At 37.4% G+C, this 23236-nt stretch overlaps 1 protein-coding gene across 1 annotated transcript in view; it reads right to left on the reverse strand.

The window, feature by feature from the left end:
- Window positions 1–17310, reverse strand: part of PNLIPRP3 (pancreatic lipase related protein 3) — a 35525-nt gene extending 18215 nt beyond the window's left edge. The window contains exons 1-4 of the mRNA XM_003787332.2: window positions 17130–17310; window positions 7524–7678; window positions 4948–5067; window positions 4139–4270 (exon numbers count right to left, since the gene is read on the reverse strand). Coding sequence (XP_003787380.1) covers window positions 4139–4270; window positions 4948–5067; window positions 7524–7678; window positions 17130–17178 — 456 coding nt within the window. The 5' untranslated portion in view covers window positions 17179–17310. The remainder of the gene's footprint in view (window positions 1–4138; window positions 4271–4947; window positions 5068–7523; window positions 7679–17129) is intronic.
- Between the last annotated feature and the right edge of the window lie 5926 nt (window positions 17311–23236).

The following is a 23236-nucleotide window of genomic DNA, read 5'->3' on the forward strand; positions in this document are numbered from 1 at the left end:
GTTTTTGGCCAGGGCTGGGTTTGAACCCGCCACCTCTGGCATATGGGGCTGGTGCCCTACCCTTTTGAGCCACAGGCACCACCCACGTTTTTCTTTTTTTAGTTCCTTTAGGTATAAAGTTAGGTTGTTAATTTGAGACCTTTCTTATTTTTTGATGTAGATATTTAAACTTCTGTCTTAATGCTGCTTTTGCTGCATCCCATCAGTGTTGGTATGTTGTATTTTTGTTTCCACTTGTCTCAAGATATTTTCTAATTTTCTTTTTGGTTTATTCTTCGACTTACTGGTTTTTAAGAAGTGTATTGTTTGCCATATATTCACTGAATTTTCAGTCTGCCTTCTGCTATTGATTTCTAGTTTCATTCCACTGTGGGTGGGAAATACACTTGGTATGAGTCCAATCTTCCTGAGTTTTCTAAGCTTTGTATTGTAACTTAACACGACCTATCCTGAAGAATATTATGCGTGCAATTGAAAAGAATGTATATCCTGTGGTTGTTTGGTGTAATATTCTGTATATGTCTGTTAGGTTCATTTGGCCTCTGGTGTTTTCATTCTGCTGCTTCCTTACTGATTTTCTGTCTGGGTGATCTAGCCATTATTGAAATCACAGTATTGAAAGCAAGCTCCTACCATTATTGCCTTGCTGTCTATTTCTCCCTCTAGTTCTGTCAATGTTTGTTTTATATATTTATGTACCCTGATGTCAAGTGTATATATAACTGTTATATATTCTTGAGGAATTGACACTTTCACCTTTATGTAATGACCTTTGTTCCTGTGGCACTTTTTGACATAAAGTCTATTTTGTTTGTTGTAGGAATAGCCATTTGTTCTCAATTCTACAAACCTCCAAGATTTCTGAGGTTTCTGCTGAGAATTCCATTAACAGTCTTATGGAGTTTCCCTTATATGTGACAAATTGCTTTGCTCTTGCTGTTTTCAAAATTCTTCCTTTGACTTTGGCTTTTGAAAATTTGGTCAGAGTGTATTTGAAAATTTGGCCTCTAAGTGTATTTCTTTGGGTCCATCTTAGTTGAGATGTGTTGGGGTTCTTGGGTCTGGATGTTTCTCTCTCCAGATTTGGAGAGTTTTCTGACATAATTGCCTTGAATACGCCTTCTTCCCCTTTCTTCTCCCTCTTCCCTTACTTAAGACTCCCATAGTACATTGGTTGCTTCCCCTGTTGGTGCCCCGTAAGTCCCTTAGACTTTCTCAGCTTTTTTTTTTTTTTTTACTATTTTGTTTTATTTTTACTCCTCTGTCTGGATACTCTCCAGTGACCTATTTTCAAGTTCACTGATCCTTCCTTCCATTTGATCTGGTCTGCTGTTGAAACCTCTAGTGAATTTTTCAGTCTATTTATTGTATTTTTCTGGTCCAAGATTATCTGTTTGATACTTTTTGTATTTTCAGTCTCCTTGTTGAAATTCTTACTTTGTTCTGACCTCACCAAGCATCTTTATGACAGTTATTTTGAATTATTTGTCAGGCAATTTGTATTATCTCTGTTTCTAGAGATGAATCTGTTCCTTTATTTGGGATATACAGGGTGTCCATAAAATTCGTGTGCAATTTAAAACTGCACACTATTTTAAATTGCACATGAACTTATGGCCACCCTATATTTCCCTGTTTCTTTATTTTCCAGTGTCCATGGCTTATCCTGTATAATAATATAATGTTCTCATCAGTCAGCCTAGCTTAACCTTTGCCTAGCTTCTCAAATCTCTGTGCTAGTTAAAATCACAGTCTTTGTTCTTAGTAGCCCCTAGTCATCTAGAGAAAGTTGGATGATGTCAGTGCTTCAAGACAGATTAAGACAGAATCTAGTCCCTCAGGCAGCCCCTGGAAAAGTTGGAACTTTTGAATTGTAGTAGTGTACGTCTTTTGCCCCCAAGGAGAACCTGGGCTTTTCTGCCCACTCACTCTGTACTTCAAGGGAAGAGACTATGGCAATCGCTTGCATGCTAGTTCAAACCACCATTTCTGTTCTCACCGGCCCTCAGGTTTTAAAAGCTTGCTAGGTCTCACCAGTGCTCCAAGTCATGCAAGACTGGAGTAACTTCCTTGAGCAGCCCCCAAAAGTTGGAAGATTGTACGTTCAGTTCAGTTCTTTCCTCCCCACAGTGAAACTGGAAGCTGGGAGGTTCCTCCAGATCATATGATGCTGTGCCAGGGGTAGGAATAATGGCAAGAAGTTGTCTCAAATGTTCCTACTGGCTTCGATGTGGATGGTTTTATGTTCACCCAGGGTGTAGGAACCTCTCAACTAGTTTCTGGATTTCCTACATGAAGGATTTGTTTGTGTAATGTTGTTCAATCCATGTGCTTGTAAGGAAAGGAAGGTCCTGGGCTTCCTATTTCACTCTCAGTGATTCTGCTCCTGAGCAACATGTCTAGTTTCATCTAAGTTTTAGGCTGTTGTGATTATAGTGACAATCAAGTAATTTATGGCACTTGCAGACATTTGTCATTTGATTAAATGTTCTATTTTTATACCAGTTGTTTTCATATATATATATATATATATATACACACACATATATATATGCCACTTTACACAGAGTATTTTCTCTGTCACTTACATATGTGAATGGATGTCAATGACTGGCACATGGCCTTCAGGGCATCACTTCCATCACTGCTCCTACTATTTGCTGTTTTCTTTTCTGTCTCTCTATACACGCTGGTGCCTAAGATGAGCTCTCACCCTTCCTCCCCTTTCTTCTTCTTCTTCTTCCCCATCACCCTAATTAATATTATATTCCCAAGCACCTGTTTAGCCCAGAACCAGTGCAGGTGGGGAAGTGTGGTGGCCTAGTTACCCCTTGATGAGATGGCAGAGAGATAGAGAAAAGACACAGATGTTCCTTTGGCTGCTCCGTCTTTAAGCCTGGCTCCTGAATTATTATTCTCAGGGGGGTTCCAGACCCTGCTCAACCTAAACCTTCTCCCACTCTTCACCCTGTGCCTCCAAGGTGTTCAGCACAGTGAACATTTAATTCAGCAAGCAGTATTCGCTTCATTTCTGCAAACGCCTCCTGCCATCTTCCCATAAGCCACTATTGTTTATTTACAGGACTTAAAAAAGCCCACAGCCAAGGCCCCAGGTTCAATGAAGAAATTCCCAAAAGCTTACAGCTTCTTTTTCTCCAAAGAGGAAATGAATCTGACTTCAGGAGGTCTCCTTGCACCCTAGACGCTCCTGACAGATCAAGACGAGAGGACAGAGAGGTAAGCACAGGGGCACAAGTGAATATTCGGCTCCCTGACACCTTCTTCTGGCTATTTACTGACTGTGATCAAGGTTCAAATGTCACCTCTGCTGGCTGCTCACACCTTGCTTCTGCTCCTGCCACTTTCCACCCTACTGCATTTTCTTCCTGGTACTTGCCCCCTAGCTGACACTTTCTTGTTCATCTATTTATTGTTTGCTTCCATTGCCTACTAGGATGTATTCTTTGTCACAGAAGAAACACTGTCTTGCTCACTAGTGTCCAACCCACAGCAAGTGTAAAGTAAAATATTTGTTGAATGACTGTATGAACCCTTCTTAAAAATCTGGAAGGGTTATACATCTTTAGATTTTATTTCACTGCATTTCAAGGTGGGGAATTACTTTCTACAATCTACATTTGGAGATTCGTAAACGTCTCAGGGTATAGCCTTCATAAATAGCAAGATCTATTTTATTCTCTTAGAAAGTATGTAGGTTAAATACTTGTGTATGGACTGGCTTATAGACTTAACTAATCGGCTGCCATAGAACCCTCCTTTTGTGGAAAAGTGAATTTCATGTTCTAAACATATAGCATTCATAAGATGGAAACAGTTTGTGATCATTAAGGATAGATTTACAAAACTAACCAAAATGGTCCAACACGCTGACCAAGGCAGTGACCTTGGTGGGGGGTGGGAGGAGCATTTTGGTGACGAGCCTGTGTGGACACACTGCCACCAAGTGGTGATGAGCGTAACCACAGGCTCTTCTTTCCTTTTCTGGCTACTATGTTCAAATGGTTATGTCACATGTAGAGCGCTTGTTTAAGCAAATAAAAAGGACACAAAATTGTCTGAAATTCTGGGTGCTACAATCAAAAACCAATTTAATAAAATTAAAAATAACTCTTCTTACCATGAGAACATCAACAAAATAAGCCACCTCTGCACCCACAACGCGTAGATTGTTTATAGCACAGATGTATTCCAGGGAACCATTAATCCAGTCTACATTAATGCAGTTCGTATCTTCTACTTGTAGCAATGCCTGGTACAAAGATATATTATGAAAATTAAAGAAATCAGTGTTAAAGAAAACCAAAGTGTCTCAAGACTTAATTCTATAGTAAGAAATATTATTATGTATTAATTGAGAATCTACTATATGTTAGTCTCTGTTCTAACCAATGCACACACACACACATAGATATGTATAAATATATACATATATAAACTTATTTACATATGTTTATATATGTGTATACATAAGTTTATATATGTATATATGTAAGTATATATATAAATAAGTTTATATATTTGTGAAATATACATATATAACTTACTCAATGAGATAGAAACCAAAATTATCTTCACTATATGGTCTAATAAAGAATTAATTGCTTATGATATTAGCAATCTATATGGAGTTAACTGGGGAATTTTTTTTCCCTTAAATTAAATGAGAAATTGATTGTACCATTTAATTTTTTCTCAAGGGTAGAATTTACCAAAGAATGATTATAAGAATATGCTCCCGTGATAATCTATGCAATTTATAATAAATAAAAATAAATGGAACATGGATAAGTCATTTGATGCCTTGGAGCATGGATAATGAAAACAACCAAATGGAGGCTGTCCAAGGGTATGCATTAAGACCTTAGAAGTACATTCACGTTAAACACAAACATTCATGCCAGTGTGAAGAATTTATTTTCATCATACATTGCATACGTTTCTTTGCCATTTGCCATTCGTTTTCCATCCAGGCAAATTGATATGGGTGATCTTGTCTGTTCCAAAATGTGAGGCTTGGATAGTTGACCAATTAACTGCACTGATCTCCTTTTTCAAATGGAAAGACAGTAAGGTAAAATAATAATTAAAAATTATTTAATATTTAGTAGGCTTATTCTAAAGCTGCTCAAAAGTTTTTTTGCTAAATTTGATTTTTAACAACCTTCTTTAATACATTTTTACTAAAGAAATAGTTACTACTGTGTGTTGTAAGAGTACCAAAAATTATTAACGCATTATAAAATGCAATATACAAAGGAAAAATATTTGATTTTTGGACTAATGCTTAGTAGACAATATGGGGAAGCTTAAATCAGAACTTCAGTAAACTTTACTTTTGTACAGTTCTTCCCAGTTGTCAATATAATTTATGAAAATTATCTTACTTGAAGCTTAGAAGCATGCTTCAAGTGTTACAAAAATAGAGTTTGTCCACCTCATTTTATAAGTAAGACATAAAGGTTAGAATCTCATCACATGAAATACACATACTAAAGTTAATTTTTATATAATTAGAAATATATCCTTTGATATATTTCTTATATTATGATGGATTACTTTTATAGCCAAACTCTTATTTTTTTATTTTTATTGAATGGTAACTATGTACATTAATGCACTTGCCAAACTCTTAAAGATGTTAGAATCTTATAAATTTAAGTGATTTTGTTATTAAAAAAATTCAAAGACACAAATATAATCAATTTCATTGGAACAAACAATCAGCAAATAACAAGTTTGACAACAGAGATTCTCGTAACTAGAAAGGAACATATTTATATACTTACACAATTGAAACAAAGAGCCTATTACTAGCGACCTGTATTTAACAATGATGCCAATTAATCATACAATTTACTTCCCAGTCCAAGACTGTGAACTAATGACTCTGAGGATCATAACTTGGCTTACACAGTAATTATAACAGCTAAACTCCTGTCTATTTGCTGGCTGTTGTTCTAAGCACTTTATTGAGGAGTTCATTTAACCCCCTTAAGACTAGTAGGCAAGTACTAATTTTACAAGTTAGAAAAGGGAGAGAGTGAGAGGTGAAGTAGTTCACCCCAAAGTCCTGCAGCTAATGAGTTCTGAAGTCAAGATTCAAACCCACACAGTTGTTGAAGTTGAGAACTTGACCACAACCAGGAGCGCTCCAGTTGTGCTCTAGTTGTAGTGTTTTCTGCTGACAGGGCTCAAACCAAACGTGGGATTTGCTAAGGCAGTCAATGAAACCTGTTGCATTCAGGCCTTCTAGGAAGCTCTTTTCTGCTAAATAATACAATTCAAGTGCAAAAACATCATTCCATCTATGTGTCTAAAAGAATCCAGATGTTCACTCGCTCCAACTCTTTCAGACCCTGCTGGAGCCCCTCAAATATCAACAATAGTCCTGTTTCTACATCAGAAAACCCTATTAGAGGGAATTTAGTAGATGTTTGTTTAGTCTTTCCTTATAATGAGAATAGTTTGAAGAAGTGCGACCTGTGTGTGATCCCCAAAGTAGCAATCGGACAAGTATCGTGGGGTCCGAGCACCCTCTATTGTCACAAAAGCCACTGAGGAATTTAATAAAGGAGAAAATCTAAAGACCTGAAATGTGGTTGATGTGGCTGAAAAATCGAATTTCAAATTTTATTTAACGGCAATTTTTATAGTTACACGTAGCTAGTGGCTACTGTGTTGGACAGCACAGTTCTAAACAGCCCTGCAGTCACCTTTACCATCTTCCAGCTCCAGGCACTGCTGCAGCCTAAAGCATCTCTTAAAAGCTCTCTGTGGGGCCTCCTGGCTCACAGGGTGAAGTACAGACTCCATAGGAAGGAATTATACAATTCGTCCCTACACTACTTTCTCCAGTTGTACTCTGGAGGCCTTCCTCCCTGTCCCCAACAGAACTCAGCCTGTTGTCACTCATCAGACAGTTCGTCCCCTTTGTGTTCATGCCATCTCCTGCCATGTCCCTGCTTGACGCTGCTTGTGAGAATCCTGCCCATCCTTCAGGGTATGCCTCAAATACTTGTCCTCTTCCAAGGCTTTCCTGGTCCCACCAACAGCCCCAAGGTGAAGGTAAGTCCTTCTTCACTGTGCTCCCAGAGTTCTTTTTATCTGCCTCTTATACCACAGGTCATAATTTGTGCTGCAATAAAGGTATTTGTTTACAGACCTCATTTCCCTTAACATAAAAAATTTAAGACACTGTCTTGTTTACTTAATTCAACATATAATAGGCACTGTTGCTAATTCACAATTTTACACATGGAAAGCTTTCAATCAGTATGTTAACTGAACATAATATCAAATTTTCTGCATACGAAAGCAACATATTCAGAGAGATCTTCACATTTAAATACTAAGACAAATTTTGCATCACAATGATCAAAAGAAATATTTTCCTTTAAGACAATAGTTTATGCCAGAATAGGTTACTGTATCTGTTTTCTGTATCTATAGCTACATCTTATGTTATGGAATAATATATGTGCGAAGGGAGCAAGTTTGCTTACCTGATAGGTTTGGGGATTATATATAGTGTAGAGCAGAAAGCGAGTGTTTATCTTCTCTGGAGACCAGGGTAAACCTGCCAACTCTCTTGAAAAAGGCCCAGTCCATGGTAAATCATCCTTAAAACACCCTACCCTGTCATAGCAAACTTCTTTTCCTGCAGCAAAAAGATGGAGTGTCAATAGTACAGGAACCAGGCCCAGAGTGAGGCTGTGTATTCCACCCGGAGAGGTAAAGTCTTTAATTTTGGACATCAACTCCTTCTTTATAACTTACAGACATTTTCTCCTATTCTGAAGGTTGCTTTTTCATTTTCTTGATTATTTATCCTGCTGTGCAGAAGCTTTTTAGCTTAATGTAGTCCCATTTATTTTAATTATATTGCCTGTGCTTTTGGTGTCACATCTAAAAAATCATCACTAAGACTTGGGTCAAGGAGCTATTTCCCTCCGCTTTTTTCCTAGAATTTTTCAGGTCTTAAATTTAAATCTTTAATCCATTTTGAGTTTTGTGTATAACATATGGGTTCAATTCCATTCTTCTGCACCATTTTTCTTGTTGTTGAGATAAGAGTCTTACTCTGTTGTCCTAGGTAGAGTGCTATGGCATCATTGTAGCTGGCAGCAACCTCAAACTCTTGGGCTCAAGAGATCCTCCTGCCTCAGCCTCCCCAGTAGCTGGGATTACAGGTGACCACCCTGATGCTTGGCTAGTTTTTCTAAAGGTCTCACTCTTGCTCAGGCTGGTCTCAAACTCCTGAGCTCAAGCGATCTACCCGCCTAGGCCTCCCAGAGTGCCAAGATTACAGGCATGAGCCACCATGCCTGGCCTTCTGCACAGCTTACTGAAGAGACTAGCATTTGCCCATGGTATATTTTTGGTACCCTTGTCAAAGAGTAGTTGACCATATATGCATGAGGGTATTTCCAGGCTCTCTGTTTTGGTCTCTGTGTTTGTCTTTATGCCAGTATTAGACTGTCTTTATTACTATAGCTTTGTAATATTGTTTTAAATCAGGAAGTGTACTGCTGCCTCCAGCTTTGTTCTTCATTCCCTAAATGGTTTTGATAATTTGGAGTCTTTTGTGATTACATATGAATTATAAGATTGTTTTTTTCTACATCTGTGAAAAAAGCATATGAGGAACTCATTCAACCCAGTAGCAAAAAAGCAAATAAACAAATTAAAAAAATAGGCAAAGAACCTGAGTAGATGTTTTTCAGGCTAACATGTTCAATCACTAATCATTGTGGAAATACAAATCAAATCCACAATGAGTTTTCTGAGACTTGGCACAATATAAAGAAAAAAAAAACAGAACAAAACCAAACACTGCAATTGTTAGGACAGCCCTGGCTGTATCCCAGCCCTAGCAGAGCTCAGCCTGAATGATGGCTTGAAGCTGAGAGGCAACTTCCTAACCCAGCATGTCCTGGAGGAAGTCCAATATAGTTAATTACTCTGTTTTTATTGGCTTCGGTTGATAATTTAAATAATACTCTATTTTTGATCCATGTCTCATATTCCTTATAACTTGACTCCCCACCCTTGTGAAAGGAAGTTTTTGGGGATCCTGACTCACTCTCTCTTCCTCCCTTCATTTTCCAAGCTCTGGCAGCCACACTTTCACTTTCACATGCTGAGACTGACGATATTCAGACTTTGTTCTACCATCATAATTAAGCTTTCCACGTTTTGTCTGTAGGCAGGCTCTAAAAAGTTTCAAATCAATAAGCAGAACTTATATTATTATGACTAAATATTTTTGCCTTCAGCCAACCAGGATGCTGTAATTACAGTCCTTGCTCTGCACCTCTGTTGTTCAGACACCGCTTCCCTTCAAAGGAGACTATGCAAATGAATTCTCTTTTTAATACTGGGATCACTCAGGATCAATGTCATTTTAGTTTACTTCCTGTTTGGATCATGTCTTTTGTGTGCTGTTTTCATTTTCCCGGATTCTCTAGTTGCCTTTTTTTATTCTCTTGTTGAAAGGACATGTACCTTCTTCTATACCCCCAGTGTATTGCAGCTTCTTAACATTTCTCCTGCCTGGAATCCATCCTGCTCTAATTTGAGCCATTGATTTCACATTTGGATCATATCTTTCTAATACAGACTTCTGCTTTTCCTAGAACATCCGGGTGACTTTATTTTTTCCTTCCAGGTTATCAACTACATTATTCACGCCATTGAAGAGAGTTTTGAATCTGAAATGAATATTTTTATAACTATTCTTTCTATTTTTATAATTTGCCAGTTATTTGCCACTATGTTCCTCACAGGGAGAGTATAAAATTTGAGGAAACTAGACGTGATAAAGCAGACTGAGCAATATCATAGTTATTAAAGCCACTTAAAAGGAAATTAATAGATTTATGGTTCTTTTTATGGGATGGACAGAGTCTCACTCTGTTGCTCCAGGTTAAGAGTGCCATGGCATCAGCCTACCTCACAGCAGACTCAAACTCCTGGGCTCAAGCAATCCTCCAGGCTCCATTTCTAAGGTGACCAGATGTCCGGCTTTTGGCAGGACAGTCCTGATTTTTAACAATTTGTCCTGCATCCTGCTGTGTTTTTAAAAAGTCCCAATTTTTGGAAAGAATGCACGACAAGCTAGGGAACAGCGGGACAACGGGAAGGGAATATACGGTTTTTGGCTGCTGAAAAGGTTAATGTAACTCCATTTGGGAATGAAGAGGTTAATGTAACTTCATTTGGAAATGAAAAGGCTAGTGTAAACTCTCTACTCCCCTCCTAGGCAAGGTTGCCCAGGTGAACCAGCACCCTACTCCTTTGAGCCACAGGCGCTGCCCTATACATAATTTTTTTTAATGTATTTATATTTGTAAATTATACTTATGTTGAAATTTTAAAAATATATATTACGACACTATTTTTGCGTTCTATGAAAATTTTTGTTGCTCCACATAGACCAAATTCTTAATTAAGAAGACCCCACCCCCACCCCCATCAATGGTGTCCCATTTTACCAATGTTAAAATCTGGTCACCTTATCCATCTCCCAAGTAGCTGAGACCATAGGCGCCTGTCACAACCCTTGCCTAAGTTTTTCTATTTTTAGTAGAGATGAGTCTTATTCTTGCTCAGGCTGGTCTGGAATTCCTGAGCTCAAGCAGTCCTCCCACCTAGGCCTCCCAAGAGTGCTAAGATTATATGTGTAAACTACTGTGCCCAGCTATATGATGGCTCTTTAAAAAATAACATTTCCTATAAAATGGAAATGGGACCAATAACAAAAGATATAGTTTTAAAATTATGGTACTGAGAAATACTATGAAGGCACTGAAAATGTTTATGAAGAATACATAGTGATATTTCTTAATGGGGGAAAAAATTCAAAGAAAGTGTACCAAAATATTGACAATAGTGACATCACAGTGGTTTTCAAAGAATTTTCTTCTTTATATTATCTATATTGTCAAATTTTCAATAACAGATACAACTTACTTTCACAATGACAAAAAGGAAAAAAAAGAGTACTTCTTTACCAAATGATGCCCAGTCTTCTTTGTCTTATTAATAATAATTTAAATACCAAAAACAGATTGACCCCTATCTGCCATATATATGAAGAAAGGAAGACTTAGAAAAACTGATGATCTAGGTGAAATATTACATTGCTATAAAGTGGCAGGAGAGGCTTGGCACCTGTGGCTCAAGTGGCTAAGGCGCCAGCCACATACACCTAAGGTGGTGGGTTCGAATCCAGCCCAGGCCGGCCAAACAACGATGGCTACAACCAAAAAAAAAAAAAAAAATGGCCGGGCGCTGTGACAGGCACCTGTGGTCCCAGCTACTTGGGAGGCTGAGGCAGGAGACTCACTTGGCCCAGGAGTTGGAGGTTGCTGTGAGCTGTGATGCCACAGCACTCTACCCAGGGGGACAGCTTGAGGTTCTGTCTCAAAAAAAAAAAAAGAAAAAAAAAGTGGCAGGGGAAAAGGGGAACCATTATGCAAGTTATTCTATTTCTAAGTGGGATTGGGAGGTATCTTAGATTTTTATAGAATATGTTTGTGATAACAAATAGCTCCCAAGTCTCACAGGCTTATAAAAACTAAGGTTTATTCCTTGTTCATGTTATATTTTGGCTAGAATGGTTTTAGATTGGCTCTGCCTCTGATTTACCAGTTTTCTCATTGCAGGATCCAGACTAAAGGAGTAGGCTTTGTTCTGTATATGTTACTCTTGGGCAGAGGAAAAGGATGCCACAGCTGAACCACGCAGAGGCTCTGAAAGGAGTCCAGACTTGGCATATTCTTTCCCATGTTCTGTGGTGCCAGAGGTGATCACGTGTAATGATCTTATAGGGAGGAAGAGTAAATCACTGAAAAAAACAATGAAATTCACAGTGGAAGGGCATGTAGGTTTCAGTTTTTATATGTGCCACTATAATTGGAAACCTACATGCTCCCCCAGAATGAAACCCTTTTGTTATTTTAATTTGCATTTCTTCAATTACCAGAAAGTTAGAATATCTCTTGGTGCATTTCTGCCCATTTGCATATCTTCTATGGATAAGATCTTTGTGTTCCGTATTTTTCTAAAATTTGCTCTTTCTTATTTACTTGTAAACATTCTAAGAAAAATAGAGAAATTTGTCTCCCTTAAAGTCAGATATCTGAAAAATATACTCCAGTTTATTGTTTGTATATTTGTTTTATTTATTTCACTTTTTTCCTAAAGAAGTTTTGCATTCTATGCAATCAAAATTATCAATCTTTTTTCTTAATGGCTTAGTGGTTTTACCTTCTTCAGAAAAGCCTTCCTCATTCCAAGACTACTTATTAATAATTTTACTCTTTTCCTTCATTTTCTGTTGTTTCATATTTTACTTTTAAATGTTTACCCCTCTGGGGTTTATTTTGGTGTAAGGAGTAAGATTTGCATCTAGAATTTTAATTCTGTTAGCATAAATTTATGCAAAGTATAGCCATTTTAACTTTCTCCTACATCTGAGGTTGTTTCACTATATTTAAATTTGTCCTCATGGTTTTCTATTTTATTAGTTTTATTAAGCAACTGTCATGTAGATTTATCAACTCAATTGTATTTTTTTCCTGTTTTCCTAATTCATTAACTTCAACCTTTATTTTTATTAATTAACTTCTTCCATCAACCTTCCTTGTCCTTTTTCTAGTTTCTTTAGTTCTTGAGTCAACATATTTGAATATATTCTGCTGCTAAAATGTTTTATTTCCTCTTTGGCCCAAGATTTCTTTAAGGAAAGATTTGATATATAGCACATTAGAAGCAACTAGTTTTAATTGGTTAAGAAATCATGCAAATTGGCACATTAGTTCATATTTTCTTAATTTCCACTTTCTAAAGGAGTCATTTTTCTCTCTTATGGTTAGCAGCCTTTTCCAATGACATAGAAAAGCTGGCAAATAGATTCAATAATTTCTTTGAGAAATATTTATTTGTTTGAGTGCCCATCATTTGCCAGATATAGTTAGCACTGGAATTCAATAGTGGAAAAAATAGTCCTAGCCCTCATGGGGTTCATAGTCTAGTAGGAAATGTGGGGACAGATAATAAATAAATAACACATGGCCTATGTTAAATAACAATGATGCTGGGAGAAGCATAAAGCATTGAAAGGATAAAGGTGTGAGTGTGTTTAGGTGAGGAAGGGTCTGCAATTCAATCAGGGTAACCAGAGGGACATCATTGAGAATGTGGGCTTTGAATTAAGAGGGAGCCAGGAGCAAACCATTTGGATATCTGGGGGGAACACCATTCAGGCGGAGGGAAGTAAAACACAAGACTCTATAAGGAAGTAGGAAGCCTATTATTGAAGAATTATGAGGAAGCCACCCTGATTAGGACCAGGGAACGAGGAAAGGCAAAAGGGAAACACCTTATTCCACAATCTCAAAATCTCTGCGAGAAAAAGCCGGGTTTTTATTACTTCATTCACTCGTTTTCTAGTTTGCAGTAATTCATTTGGAAGCAAAAAACTGACCTAAGACTATTTATAGTCTTTGTCCCACTTAATTTGAATGGCTAGAAATTTTACCACAGTGACAATCATGTGGTTGTATGTGGAGATCTCCCCCAGGTCCTTCTGGTGTTACATGTACATGCCATACATACATATTTGTCATGGCATTTTTCTAACATCCACAAAGAAATCTTAATTTTAGAATGTACTGGCCTCAAGGAGTTTGAATAAGGGATGGTGAATAAGTAGCAGGGAATGACACTAGAGAGGGAATAGAAGTAAAGCATGTGGCATCTTAGAGGGCACTGGAAGGACTTGGGGTTTTACTCTGAAATGAGATGAGAAGCCATGGAGGGCTCTGAGCAGACACGTGCCAAGGACTGACTGAGGCTGGCTTCTGGGGGGAGACTAGATTGATGCAGAGCAAGGATAGAGGGAGACAGGCCAGTGGGGAGGACATCCTAACAAACTATACACAAGACCAGGAGGTAGGTGTGCAGGTGGTTATAAGTGGTCAGGTTCTGCATATATTTTGAAGAAGTATACAAAAGGATTTGCTGACAAATTGGCAGTCAGGTATGATAGAAAGAAAAGTCAAAAATGAGGTTAAGCTTTACGGCTGGAGCACTTGGAGGTCTGGAGTTATCATTAATTGGGATGGAGAAATCTTTGGAAGAAACAGATGTAGGGGAAGATATTGAAAGGTCAGTATGTGGATATATAAATTCCATATGAATAACACACCTAAGTGGAGATGGTACAGAGGTAGTTGCAGATAAGATACTGGAATTCAGGAGAGAAGTTCAGCTGGAGATACTAAATTTGGAAGTTATTAGCATATGTGTTAGGTACCAGAAGACTGGATGCAAATGGACTTGGCTATAAATATCATAGATGAGATAGATACAGGTAATAATACAAATGTGATATAGAGTCAGTTATTTAATTTATGGAAGCTGTGTAATGGATATGTGTGTGGGGTAGAAATGTGGGTTTTACCTAAATTTTATATAATTATACAGCCATCTCTCTCCTCAATTCCCTTCTTACTCAGTTTAAATCTCATCAATCATAACCACTCTTTTTGTGTACATCTTGGACATCACTGCTGTTTTTGCTTCACGTTGCTTAACCACAACTCTGGTTAAATTCAATACTTCATCTACTTTCTGCCTGCACTTGGGCGGTTGAATATACCTGGAGAAAGTCACATACCTTGTTGACTTACTTTGAATTCATGGGTACTAAAGTAGACACTAAAGTTGCTGGCGATAATACCAGATTTGCCTAAGTCGCTCATTTTCCCAGGCTCCTCTTCTCTCCTTAAATCCCCATCAACACTCTTGATGGATGACCTTGTTTCCTGTTTCAATAAGAAAACAGAACAAAGCTTCCACCACCTCCCAGAGCATCTATCCAGGTACCTGTATATGCCTGCCCATCTCCTCTGCTTCCTCTCTGTTCATAAGAGATGAACTATCTTTGCCTCCCACAAAGGCCAACCTTGCTCCTGTGTACTACACACCCAACTCCATCTTCTCTCACCTACCGAGGGAGAATGCTCACCAATACATGCGTCTATTTCGTCTGCTGCACCAATTATCTTCCTCTCTACTAGATCATTCCCTGCCTCACACAAACTGCTATTCTCTCTCTCATCTTAAGTTGACTTCCTGGATGCCACATTCTTCTGGGTCTCCTACTTCACTGAGTATTTGGCAGTCTTCTTTGCTGGTTTGCTGTCATTGTCCTGATTTTCTAATGAGGAAATATCCTAAGACTTCCTCCTCCCTCCTTACAGTCCTTCCCTTGGGGATCTCATGTGCGTTTATGGCTTTAAAGACTATGTCATAGCAGATCAAGGCAGACCTCGCCCATTTCATAATCATGCTCTCACCAGTCTGAGTGCTTTCAGTACTCAGTCAGGGCTGTCCTACGGCAGGAGAATCAAGCAAAACAGAGCATGGTTCCTGAAAGATACGAAAACTAAACAGAGCTCTGTCTCTGTTTTTATCCCATAGAGAGCTGGGTGTCAGGGACTAAAAAACACTCAAAGATTGGCCACTGCCACCAGCTAGCACCAAGACTTTGCACACTGAACTTCTCTGTGCTTTGCTGTCTTCATCTGTGAAAGCAAGAGATAACATTTATCGATTGCAAACTATTACTATGTCTGTTAAGTCCAAGTTCCTATGCTTCGCATTTTACATGAATTACACGTTTAATAGCTCTTATCCAAAATGCTTGGAAACAGCAGTGTTTCAGATTTTTGGATTTTTCAGATTTTAGAAGATTGGCATATACATAATGAGATATTTTGGGGATGAGGTCCAAATCTAAACATACAATTCATTTATGCGCAAGTCACTACAGTTATGAGAAAAAAATTCATTTATGTTTTACCTTATAGACATACACATAGTCTGAAGGTGATTTTATACAGTATTTTTAAGCAATTTTGTGCATCACAATGTGTGTTAAGTGCTTATGTGTGGAATTTTCTACCTGTGGTATAATCTTAGCACACAAAAAATTTTGGCTTCTAGTGCATTTCAGATTTTGAATTTTTGAATTAAAGATACTCAACTTGGAACTTATCTAATTTACACAACCCTATGAGATTATTCATTACTGTCTTATTTTTACATATAAAAAAATGAGGCTCAAAAAAGTTAAGTACCTATTGAAGGTAAGCAACTACCAGATCGCTGACCCAGGATTCAGACCCAAGTAGATTCAGGATCTAAACAAGCTGAACTCAATATTAGACTTGATGACTGTCTTCTTACCACCCTACTTTCTTAAGAAATTGCATGATTCTTTAAAAGAAAGGGTTGGGTCTGCCTATGTAACTTCTTACCACCTTGCGACATTAAAATTATTTGATTCTATTTTGGTTAAAAGAAATAAACTAATTAGCTTCAATGTTTGCTTAAAGGTTTACTATCAAACCAAGGGTGGTAAGAAGAGACAAAACCAGTAACCCCTCCATAGTTAGCAATGTATAAGGAGTCCACAACATAAAGAATGCATGCCAATGAATATTGAGTTAATATATAAAAAAGTCCAAAGACCACTATTCCTGTAAAAACCATGACCCAAATGAAAAAACAAACAAACAAACAACAACAACAACAAAAAAAACAAGGACATTCCAATCAACATTAGTAATTCATTCATTTTTTAAAACATTTATTGAACATGTACTATGAGCCAGGTACTGAAATGGGAATTTGTATATATTCCCACTTACTATTACATACCCATCTTAGAGATGAAGAAATTGAGATTTTAATGGATAATTTATGTGCAAGGCTATAAGACTAGCAACTGGCAGAGCTAGGAACCCAATTCAAGACTGCCTAGCAACTTATGTATTATCGAACATAGATGCTTCCTATATGCTATCAGATTCATTCAGTATTAAAAGCGGATTTTTCCTTAGACAATTTTATGTATAGAAATTAATTACATAAATAGAAATATAAAAAAAGCCAGTATTTCAAGTATATCCATGAATATAGAACACTTCTTTAGAATGAAAATAGTAATGTCTCAAGAGTAAAGTTCATGTCAATTACATTTGGATGTGAATATACTCATTATTTTTTAAAAAGTTATTATAAATTATTGATCTTACCTTTTGATGTGCCAAACAATAAGAATGCAACAATACAAATCCCAAACATCTAAGTTAATTTTTAAAATCACGTAAAATCTTCTTAAAGATCTCTACTTGTAAAGTCCCCTTACGATAAAAATACTAAATGGTTTTCATCAAAATTACTCAAAGTTTAAACTCTAGGTGCAGAAGAAAATGTAGCTAACACTGCCTTTAATTTTTATGCCCTTACAAAGTAAATAAAATCATCAGGGTGTGCCTTATGTCTTGTGATTGGTCATGAACTGTCCCAAGGTCTGCTGTTTCATTGTTGGTAATAATTTGGTTAAACACAATCTGAGTCACTATTGAAAGCTTTTTGAAGGCTTTAAGATACCGGTAAATAAGTACCTCAAAGGTAGCATTTTCCTGAACCAACAGTAAACACTTTTATCTTTTCCTAACACATTTCTGGGTGTAAACATCCACGTAATACTAACAGACTCTGCTAAAAGATGTTCTGGGTTCAGTAATTAATACTGACTCTCTTACCTATGTGGCAAAATAATATCACAGTTACCATCATTAATCCTGGGGACTGATCCTTGGGTCCAAACACTGCCTCTACCACTCACAAGAAGTGTGACCTTGGACTAGTAAGCCTCACTCTCCCTTTCCTTCCTTGTAAAATGGGAATAATCGTGGTTGCTAACTCAAAGGATCATTGAAGTGATTGAATTCATTATTGTCTCAATAGTACCCAGTACATAGTAAGTACTATACTTAGTGTTAACTTTTATCACTGTCATTTTTCAACTATGTTAATGTTCATAGAGGCAAATTTATATTCACATGTATTAGTAGTTAAATGTGCCCTGACATAATTGTACACAGGCTTCAAGATATACTTTAAAGTAATGCAAACTTGTCTTTGGGGCTACTACGTTAAAGTGAAGAGCACTTTGCTCCATAGATATTCTTAGTCTGTTTCTCAGCTTTTAAATGCTCATTGAAGATGGCTGAAATTATTCTTTGTTTTTCCTTAATTTTTTCCAAACTTGCATCAAAGTTTTAAAGATTTATGAGGCACTCAGCCTTTTCATACAAACCTTCTGACATTTTGCAAGATCAGACAAGAAGAGGTTATGAACATGAGTAGTTCCACATCCTGGATGTTCTGTTGGTGAAAGCACTTCCTGGCACTCATGGCATCCACTCCACACTGGCACACAGACTTGTAGCTAATTAGAGAATTAACTCAACAGCAGCACCGAGCAACCCTCCTGGCACAGTGTGAGTGCCCATACCACAGAAAAGTCACTCTAAATACTTTACCAGTTACTACTGGTTGTTTTCCCCAAGCAGACCTTCAAGAATCATTGTTTTCAGCCACACCTGTATGGTAAGTATGAATAACATATTCCTCAGAAACAGCTCTCATAAGTCTGTCATCTGAGTGGCAAGGACAACTTTTGGAAATTAATAGGTGCTAATAAACGTTTTTAAAATAAAAAGGCACAAAGATCTACAATGATGATATAGGACTTTTTAAAAAACTACCCCCCCATTTTTTTTTTTTGAGACGGAGCCTCAAGCTATCCCCCTGGGTAGAGTGCCATGGCATCACGCTCACAGCAACCTCCAACTCTTGGGCTCAAGTGAGTCTCCTGCCTCAGCCTCCCAAGTAGCTGGGACTACAGGCGCCCACCACAACGCCCGGCCATTTTTTGGTTGCAGCCATCATTGTTGTTTGGCAGGCCCGGGCTGGGGATTCGAACCCGCCACCTTAGGTGTATGTGGCTGGCGCCTAAGCCGCTTGAGACACAGACGCCGAGCCCATTTTTTTTTTCCTTAACAGCACATAGCATATTATAGAATTGCTATGCATTTACCTGTTATTCTCCTCTCCTAGTCTGAGCTACTCTAGGACAAGGACTGGTTTTTGTTCATCTCTGGGCCCCTAACACCTAGAAAGTGTCATAGTAGACACTTGGTCACTATTTGTTCCCAGAAAAAAATAGCATTATATTTCATTGATCTTACATCTTCCAAGGATATTCTTCCTCTAGAGTTATCTTCTGAGAGATGAAGACTCATACTGTAACAATTGCATTTAACAGGATCAGATACTGCTGAACCCATAGATGCTCGCTGAAATCATGGCAGTTATGCCTGAAGAATGTGACATGGAGGAGATAATGATAGATTTAAAAAGTTAATAAAAAAATCTACCTTCTTTTAAAAGCTTTCAATGAAGCATTGCCAATGTCTTCTGGGCCTTTTGGGTATTTTACCTGAATCATAAAGTCATATCCATGTCCTGAAAAAAACTCTTTTCTCTCCAAAGAGCTGCTCCTCATGCCTTTCCTGTTCTTGTTATTGGAGCTGTTGTTCTTTTAGTCATGGGTGAGAAACATCTTCCCATGTCCAGGGAGACGTGCCACTGCTGATCCTTCCTCAGTGACATCCCCTTCATTAATTTCCTCGTGTCAGACTCATTGTCACAGTCCGTACTCATTGACACAATCCCTGCACCTCTTGCCTGAAATTTTGCTACTGTCCCGGGATTCTGCTTCCCCAGTCAGGCATCCTAGTGGTTTATCCTCTTCACAGATAAACCGCTTGGAATCACTCTCTGATCACACTCCCCTCAGACATCTCTATTAAACCAAGGGCTTGTCTTCTCCTCAGTCTACTGTCTCAGCTGTCAAGTCCTGAGTTTTTCACATACGGTGTTTCTTCTACCTTGATGGTCCTTCTGCACCCTTCTCTATATACCTGAATCCCCTCCTACTGAACTGTAGATATAACCCCTGAAAGTAATCTTCGAACCCCTCTTATAAATTCAAGGCACAGTTCAAATGTGACAATCTCTTTCACAAATCTTTTTTCTGATTACTGTCAGTAGTATAAGATTTCCACAGTTTCTAAATACATACTGGATCTTGTATTATTTCTATACGCCTTTTTATAGCATTAAAAAATCTTATATTACTTATTGTTTCATTTCTGTTACTAAATTGTAAGCCTAAAGGCCAAGAATATATATTTGTATGCTTCCTACAATATCTGTTTAGTAAAGTTTTTTTTCCAAAACACAGACCGGATATTTGTCTATGAGATAAAATCCAAACTCTTCATCATTCATGCATGGCCATTCCCAAACTTCCCCTGTGGGCTTGTGCTTCTCCTTCCACCCCTCACTTTAGGTGCCCTTCAAGCTGAACCACTCAGAACTCTGCAAACAAGTTAGCTGTGCTTATACCTCTAGGCCTTTCTCTCCCCCTTCTCTACCAAGTAAAATCTAGCTCAAGTATTATTCACTCTAGAAAATCATCCCCAGCCCCTACATAGGAAATTAGCACTGACTCTAGGCTCCTCCACACTCCAGACATAGCTTAACTCTGATGTTTTTACATTAGAATCAGTCACATGTTGTACTGTACCAGACCACCTCCTTGAGATTGAGAAAATTGATGCCTCACGGTCATCTTAATGTTTCCCTGTACTAGGTAAAGGGCCCGTCACTTTGTAGACACTCAATTCTTGAATGAATATTTTAGCAAATAAGTGAGAGGAAGGGAGGAAGAGAGGCAGGGAGGCAAGAAAGATAGAAGGAGAGAAAGACAGAAAGGAGAGAGAGAGAGAAGAAGAAAGAGAAAGAAAGAAACTTAAATAATAAATAGACTCATCTTGATTTGGCTAAATATGGCAAAACATGATAATTCCTATCTATGGAACCAAACTTCTATAATTATAACTCTCAGTGACTCGTGGGAAAGGAAGCAACTCTATGAGTTCATTCATTTTATACTTCATGCTTTCTAGTACATCTAGGCACTTTTTCAAAAGAAAATTAACTTCATGCCTGATTCCTTTTCTCTGAAATACAGGATCATTAGGTATTGTTCTCTTTGATGGACTAAAATAGGTACATGTATTCCAATGGAAATAAATACATTCCCACATAAATAATGACAAGAATTCAATGTTGGAATTGATAAACATTTTCCTTTAATTAGGCCAAATGCTAGACCATTTTATCACATTTTATCAACTAGTTCAATATTATTTACGCTTCCATAGTTCCAAAATAGCTCATTCAATTTTAATGAACTTAAATTTTCTGAGGAAAAGATGACTTGGGGGTAACCTGAAGACAACTCAGTTTTCTCTTTTCACAAGAGAGCCAGTGCTTGGGCCATTACTGTGGGAATGACATGCTACTCTGTGAGGTTTAGTGAATACATGTCCTTTAGATCTTTACATAATAAGTCATGGAATGTATTTTAACAAAAATACTTCTCTCTGGCAGATTTTTATTTAAATTTTAAATAACTGAACATGATATAGAAAACCCAGTTTGACATCTGAAGGGAGTAGTGTAAGAAAGAGATCTCCAGAGACAGAAATAAATAGAAATAAAGAGACTTGGTCTTTACTTACAATATTTGACCAGATAGCTATAGTCTAGGACAATATTCTTTTTCTATAGTCTAGAACACCCTTGCTTATAAAATGAGAAAGTTGAACAGGGTCCCCATTGAACTGGACCTTTTAGAGCCACAAAGATTCTTTGTGGCTTTAACAGTCTACACTTTGGATTTTAAGGATCAACTTTCATACTTGAGTAAGCTCTACTAAGAAAAAAAGTTGACCTGTTTGGGTTCCTGTTGCACAAGAGTATTGATGTATAACCATAAAACTATCCCAAAGTGCAATTATTTCTTGCCATCTGTGCTGCCTCAGTATTTCAGTATTTATTATAGTCAGGTGGGAACTTCTGGCACCACCCAGAAGCTTCTCTCCTGGAGGAGCATATTATTAAGCAATTTTAGGAATGGAGAATGACTTGAACTGCAACTAAATTAACAAAAGAATCGGGGTGCCTTGATTAATGAGGTATTGATTTATGTCCAGTCAAATCTGAGACATTACAATACAATGAATAACCATTGCTATTTTGAAATATCAGAAACTGGGATTTTTTTTTTTCTCTCATTGTGGAAGTTGTTTCTGAAAGCAATAATGAGGAACTAAAGACCTTTCAGCTTTGCCTTAAAGGATGAAGGCCCACCCTGGGGCTCAGACTCCTAAGAAAGGAATTGGATCAGCCAACAAAAGATGGATCAATTTTAAAAGGAATCTTCTCATAGTTAGAATGTTCCCAAGTTGGAATTGATTGATTACTTCAGTAAGACATTTAAGAACATTATTACAGGGAACAATCTGGCTACAAATGGTGCTTTAAGGTTTTAAATATTTATTCTGCCTTCAAGGAGACTACAGTCTAGTAGAAGTTGTATGGCATGTACATAAAGAACTTTAAAATCAGATAGAAGGTAAAATTTATGACCTGGGCAGAAAGGTAATAAATCCAATGTTACTGGCAATGTTCAAGGTGAGGCTGTGTGACTGTTTGGGGTGATGTAAGAGAGATTTATATATTAGGTAGGAAGTAAAACACGACATGACCTTCAAGACTTGTTCTAACAAATGCTTTGTGGTTTTATTAAGACTATCACTATAGTAAGGATTTTTTTTCAAAGTTCTGTCTGACTTTCTGTTCCACTCACATCTCATTTAGCTGTTGTCTTCTCCTACAGAAATGTATTGCTATTACGTACCATCATTTTCAAATACGAGTTCTTAGAACGTTCTTAATTAATTTACTTAAGACATGTCTGAGAATTCAATCAGTTAGAAAAAGCTAACAAAGTATATTTAAAACATTTCTAAAAGGCAGATACAAACATTTTTTCAATAAAGTAATGACAGACATTTCTTTTAAGGAATACTTAATTATTTCACATAATACCAGAAAAATGGGACTAATATAAAAAACTTACATACATCTATAATTTCCATTCACTCTTCATATTATTTTAATTCTAAGATTAATTGTTCAGAATCTTATTTCACAGTCACTCAACTTTTATTGACTTCAATATTGACGGACTTGGTACAAGTTATAAAGTCTTATGTGGCATGATATATAATTAAAATACTTTGTCTCATAACTTAAATTAATGAGCGCATGTCAGGGAATGCATATTCGTGTCTGCAAAGAATGTAAACCCACATTAATGAATTGACAATGGAAAATCCTATCAGGGCCATTAACCACTCTGCCTTTGCCTTATATA

Source organism: Otolemur garnettii, unplaced genomic scaffold (assembly GCF_000181295.1).
Source record: "Otolemur garnettii isolate 467f Iridium unplaced genomic scaffold, OtoGar3 scaffold00021, whole genome shotgun sequence".
Lineage (NCBI taxonomy): Eukaryota > Metazoa > Chordata > Mammalia > Primates > Galagidae > Otolemur > Otolemur garnettii.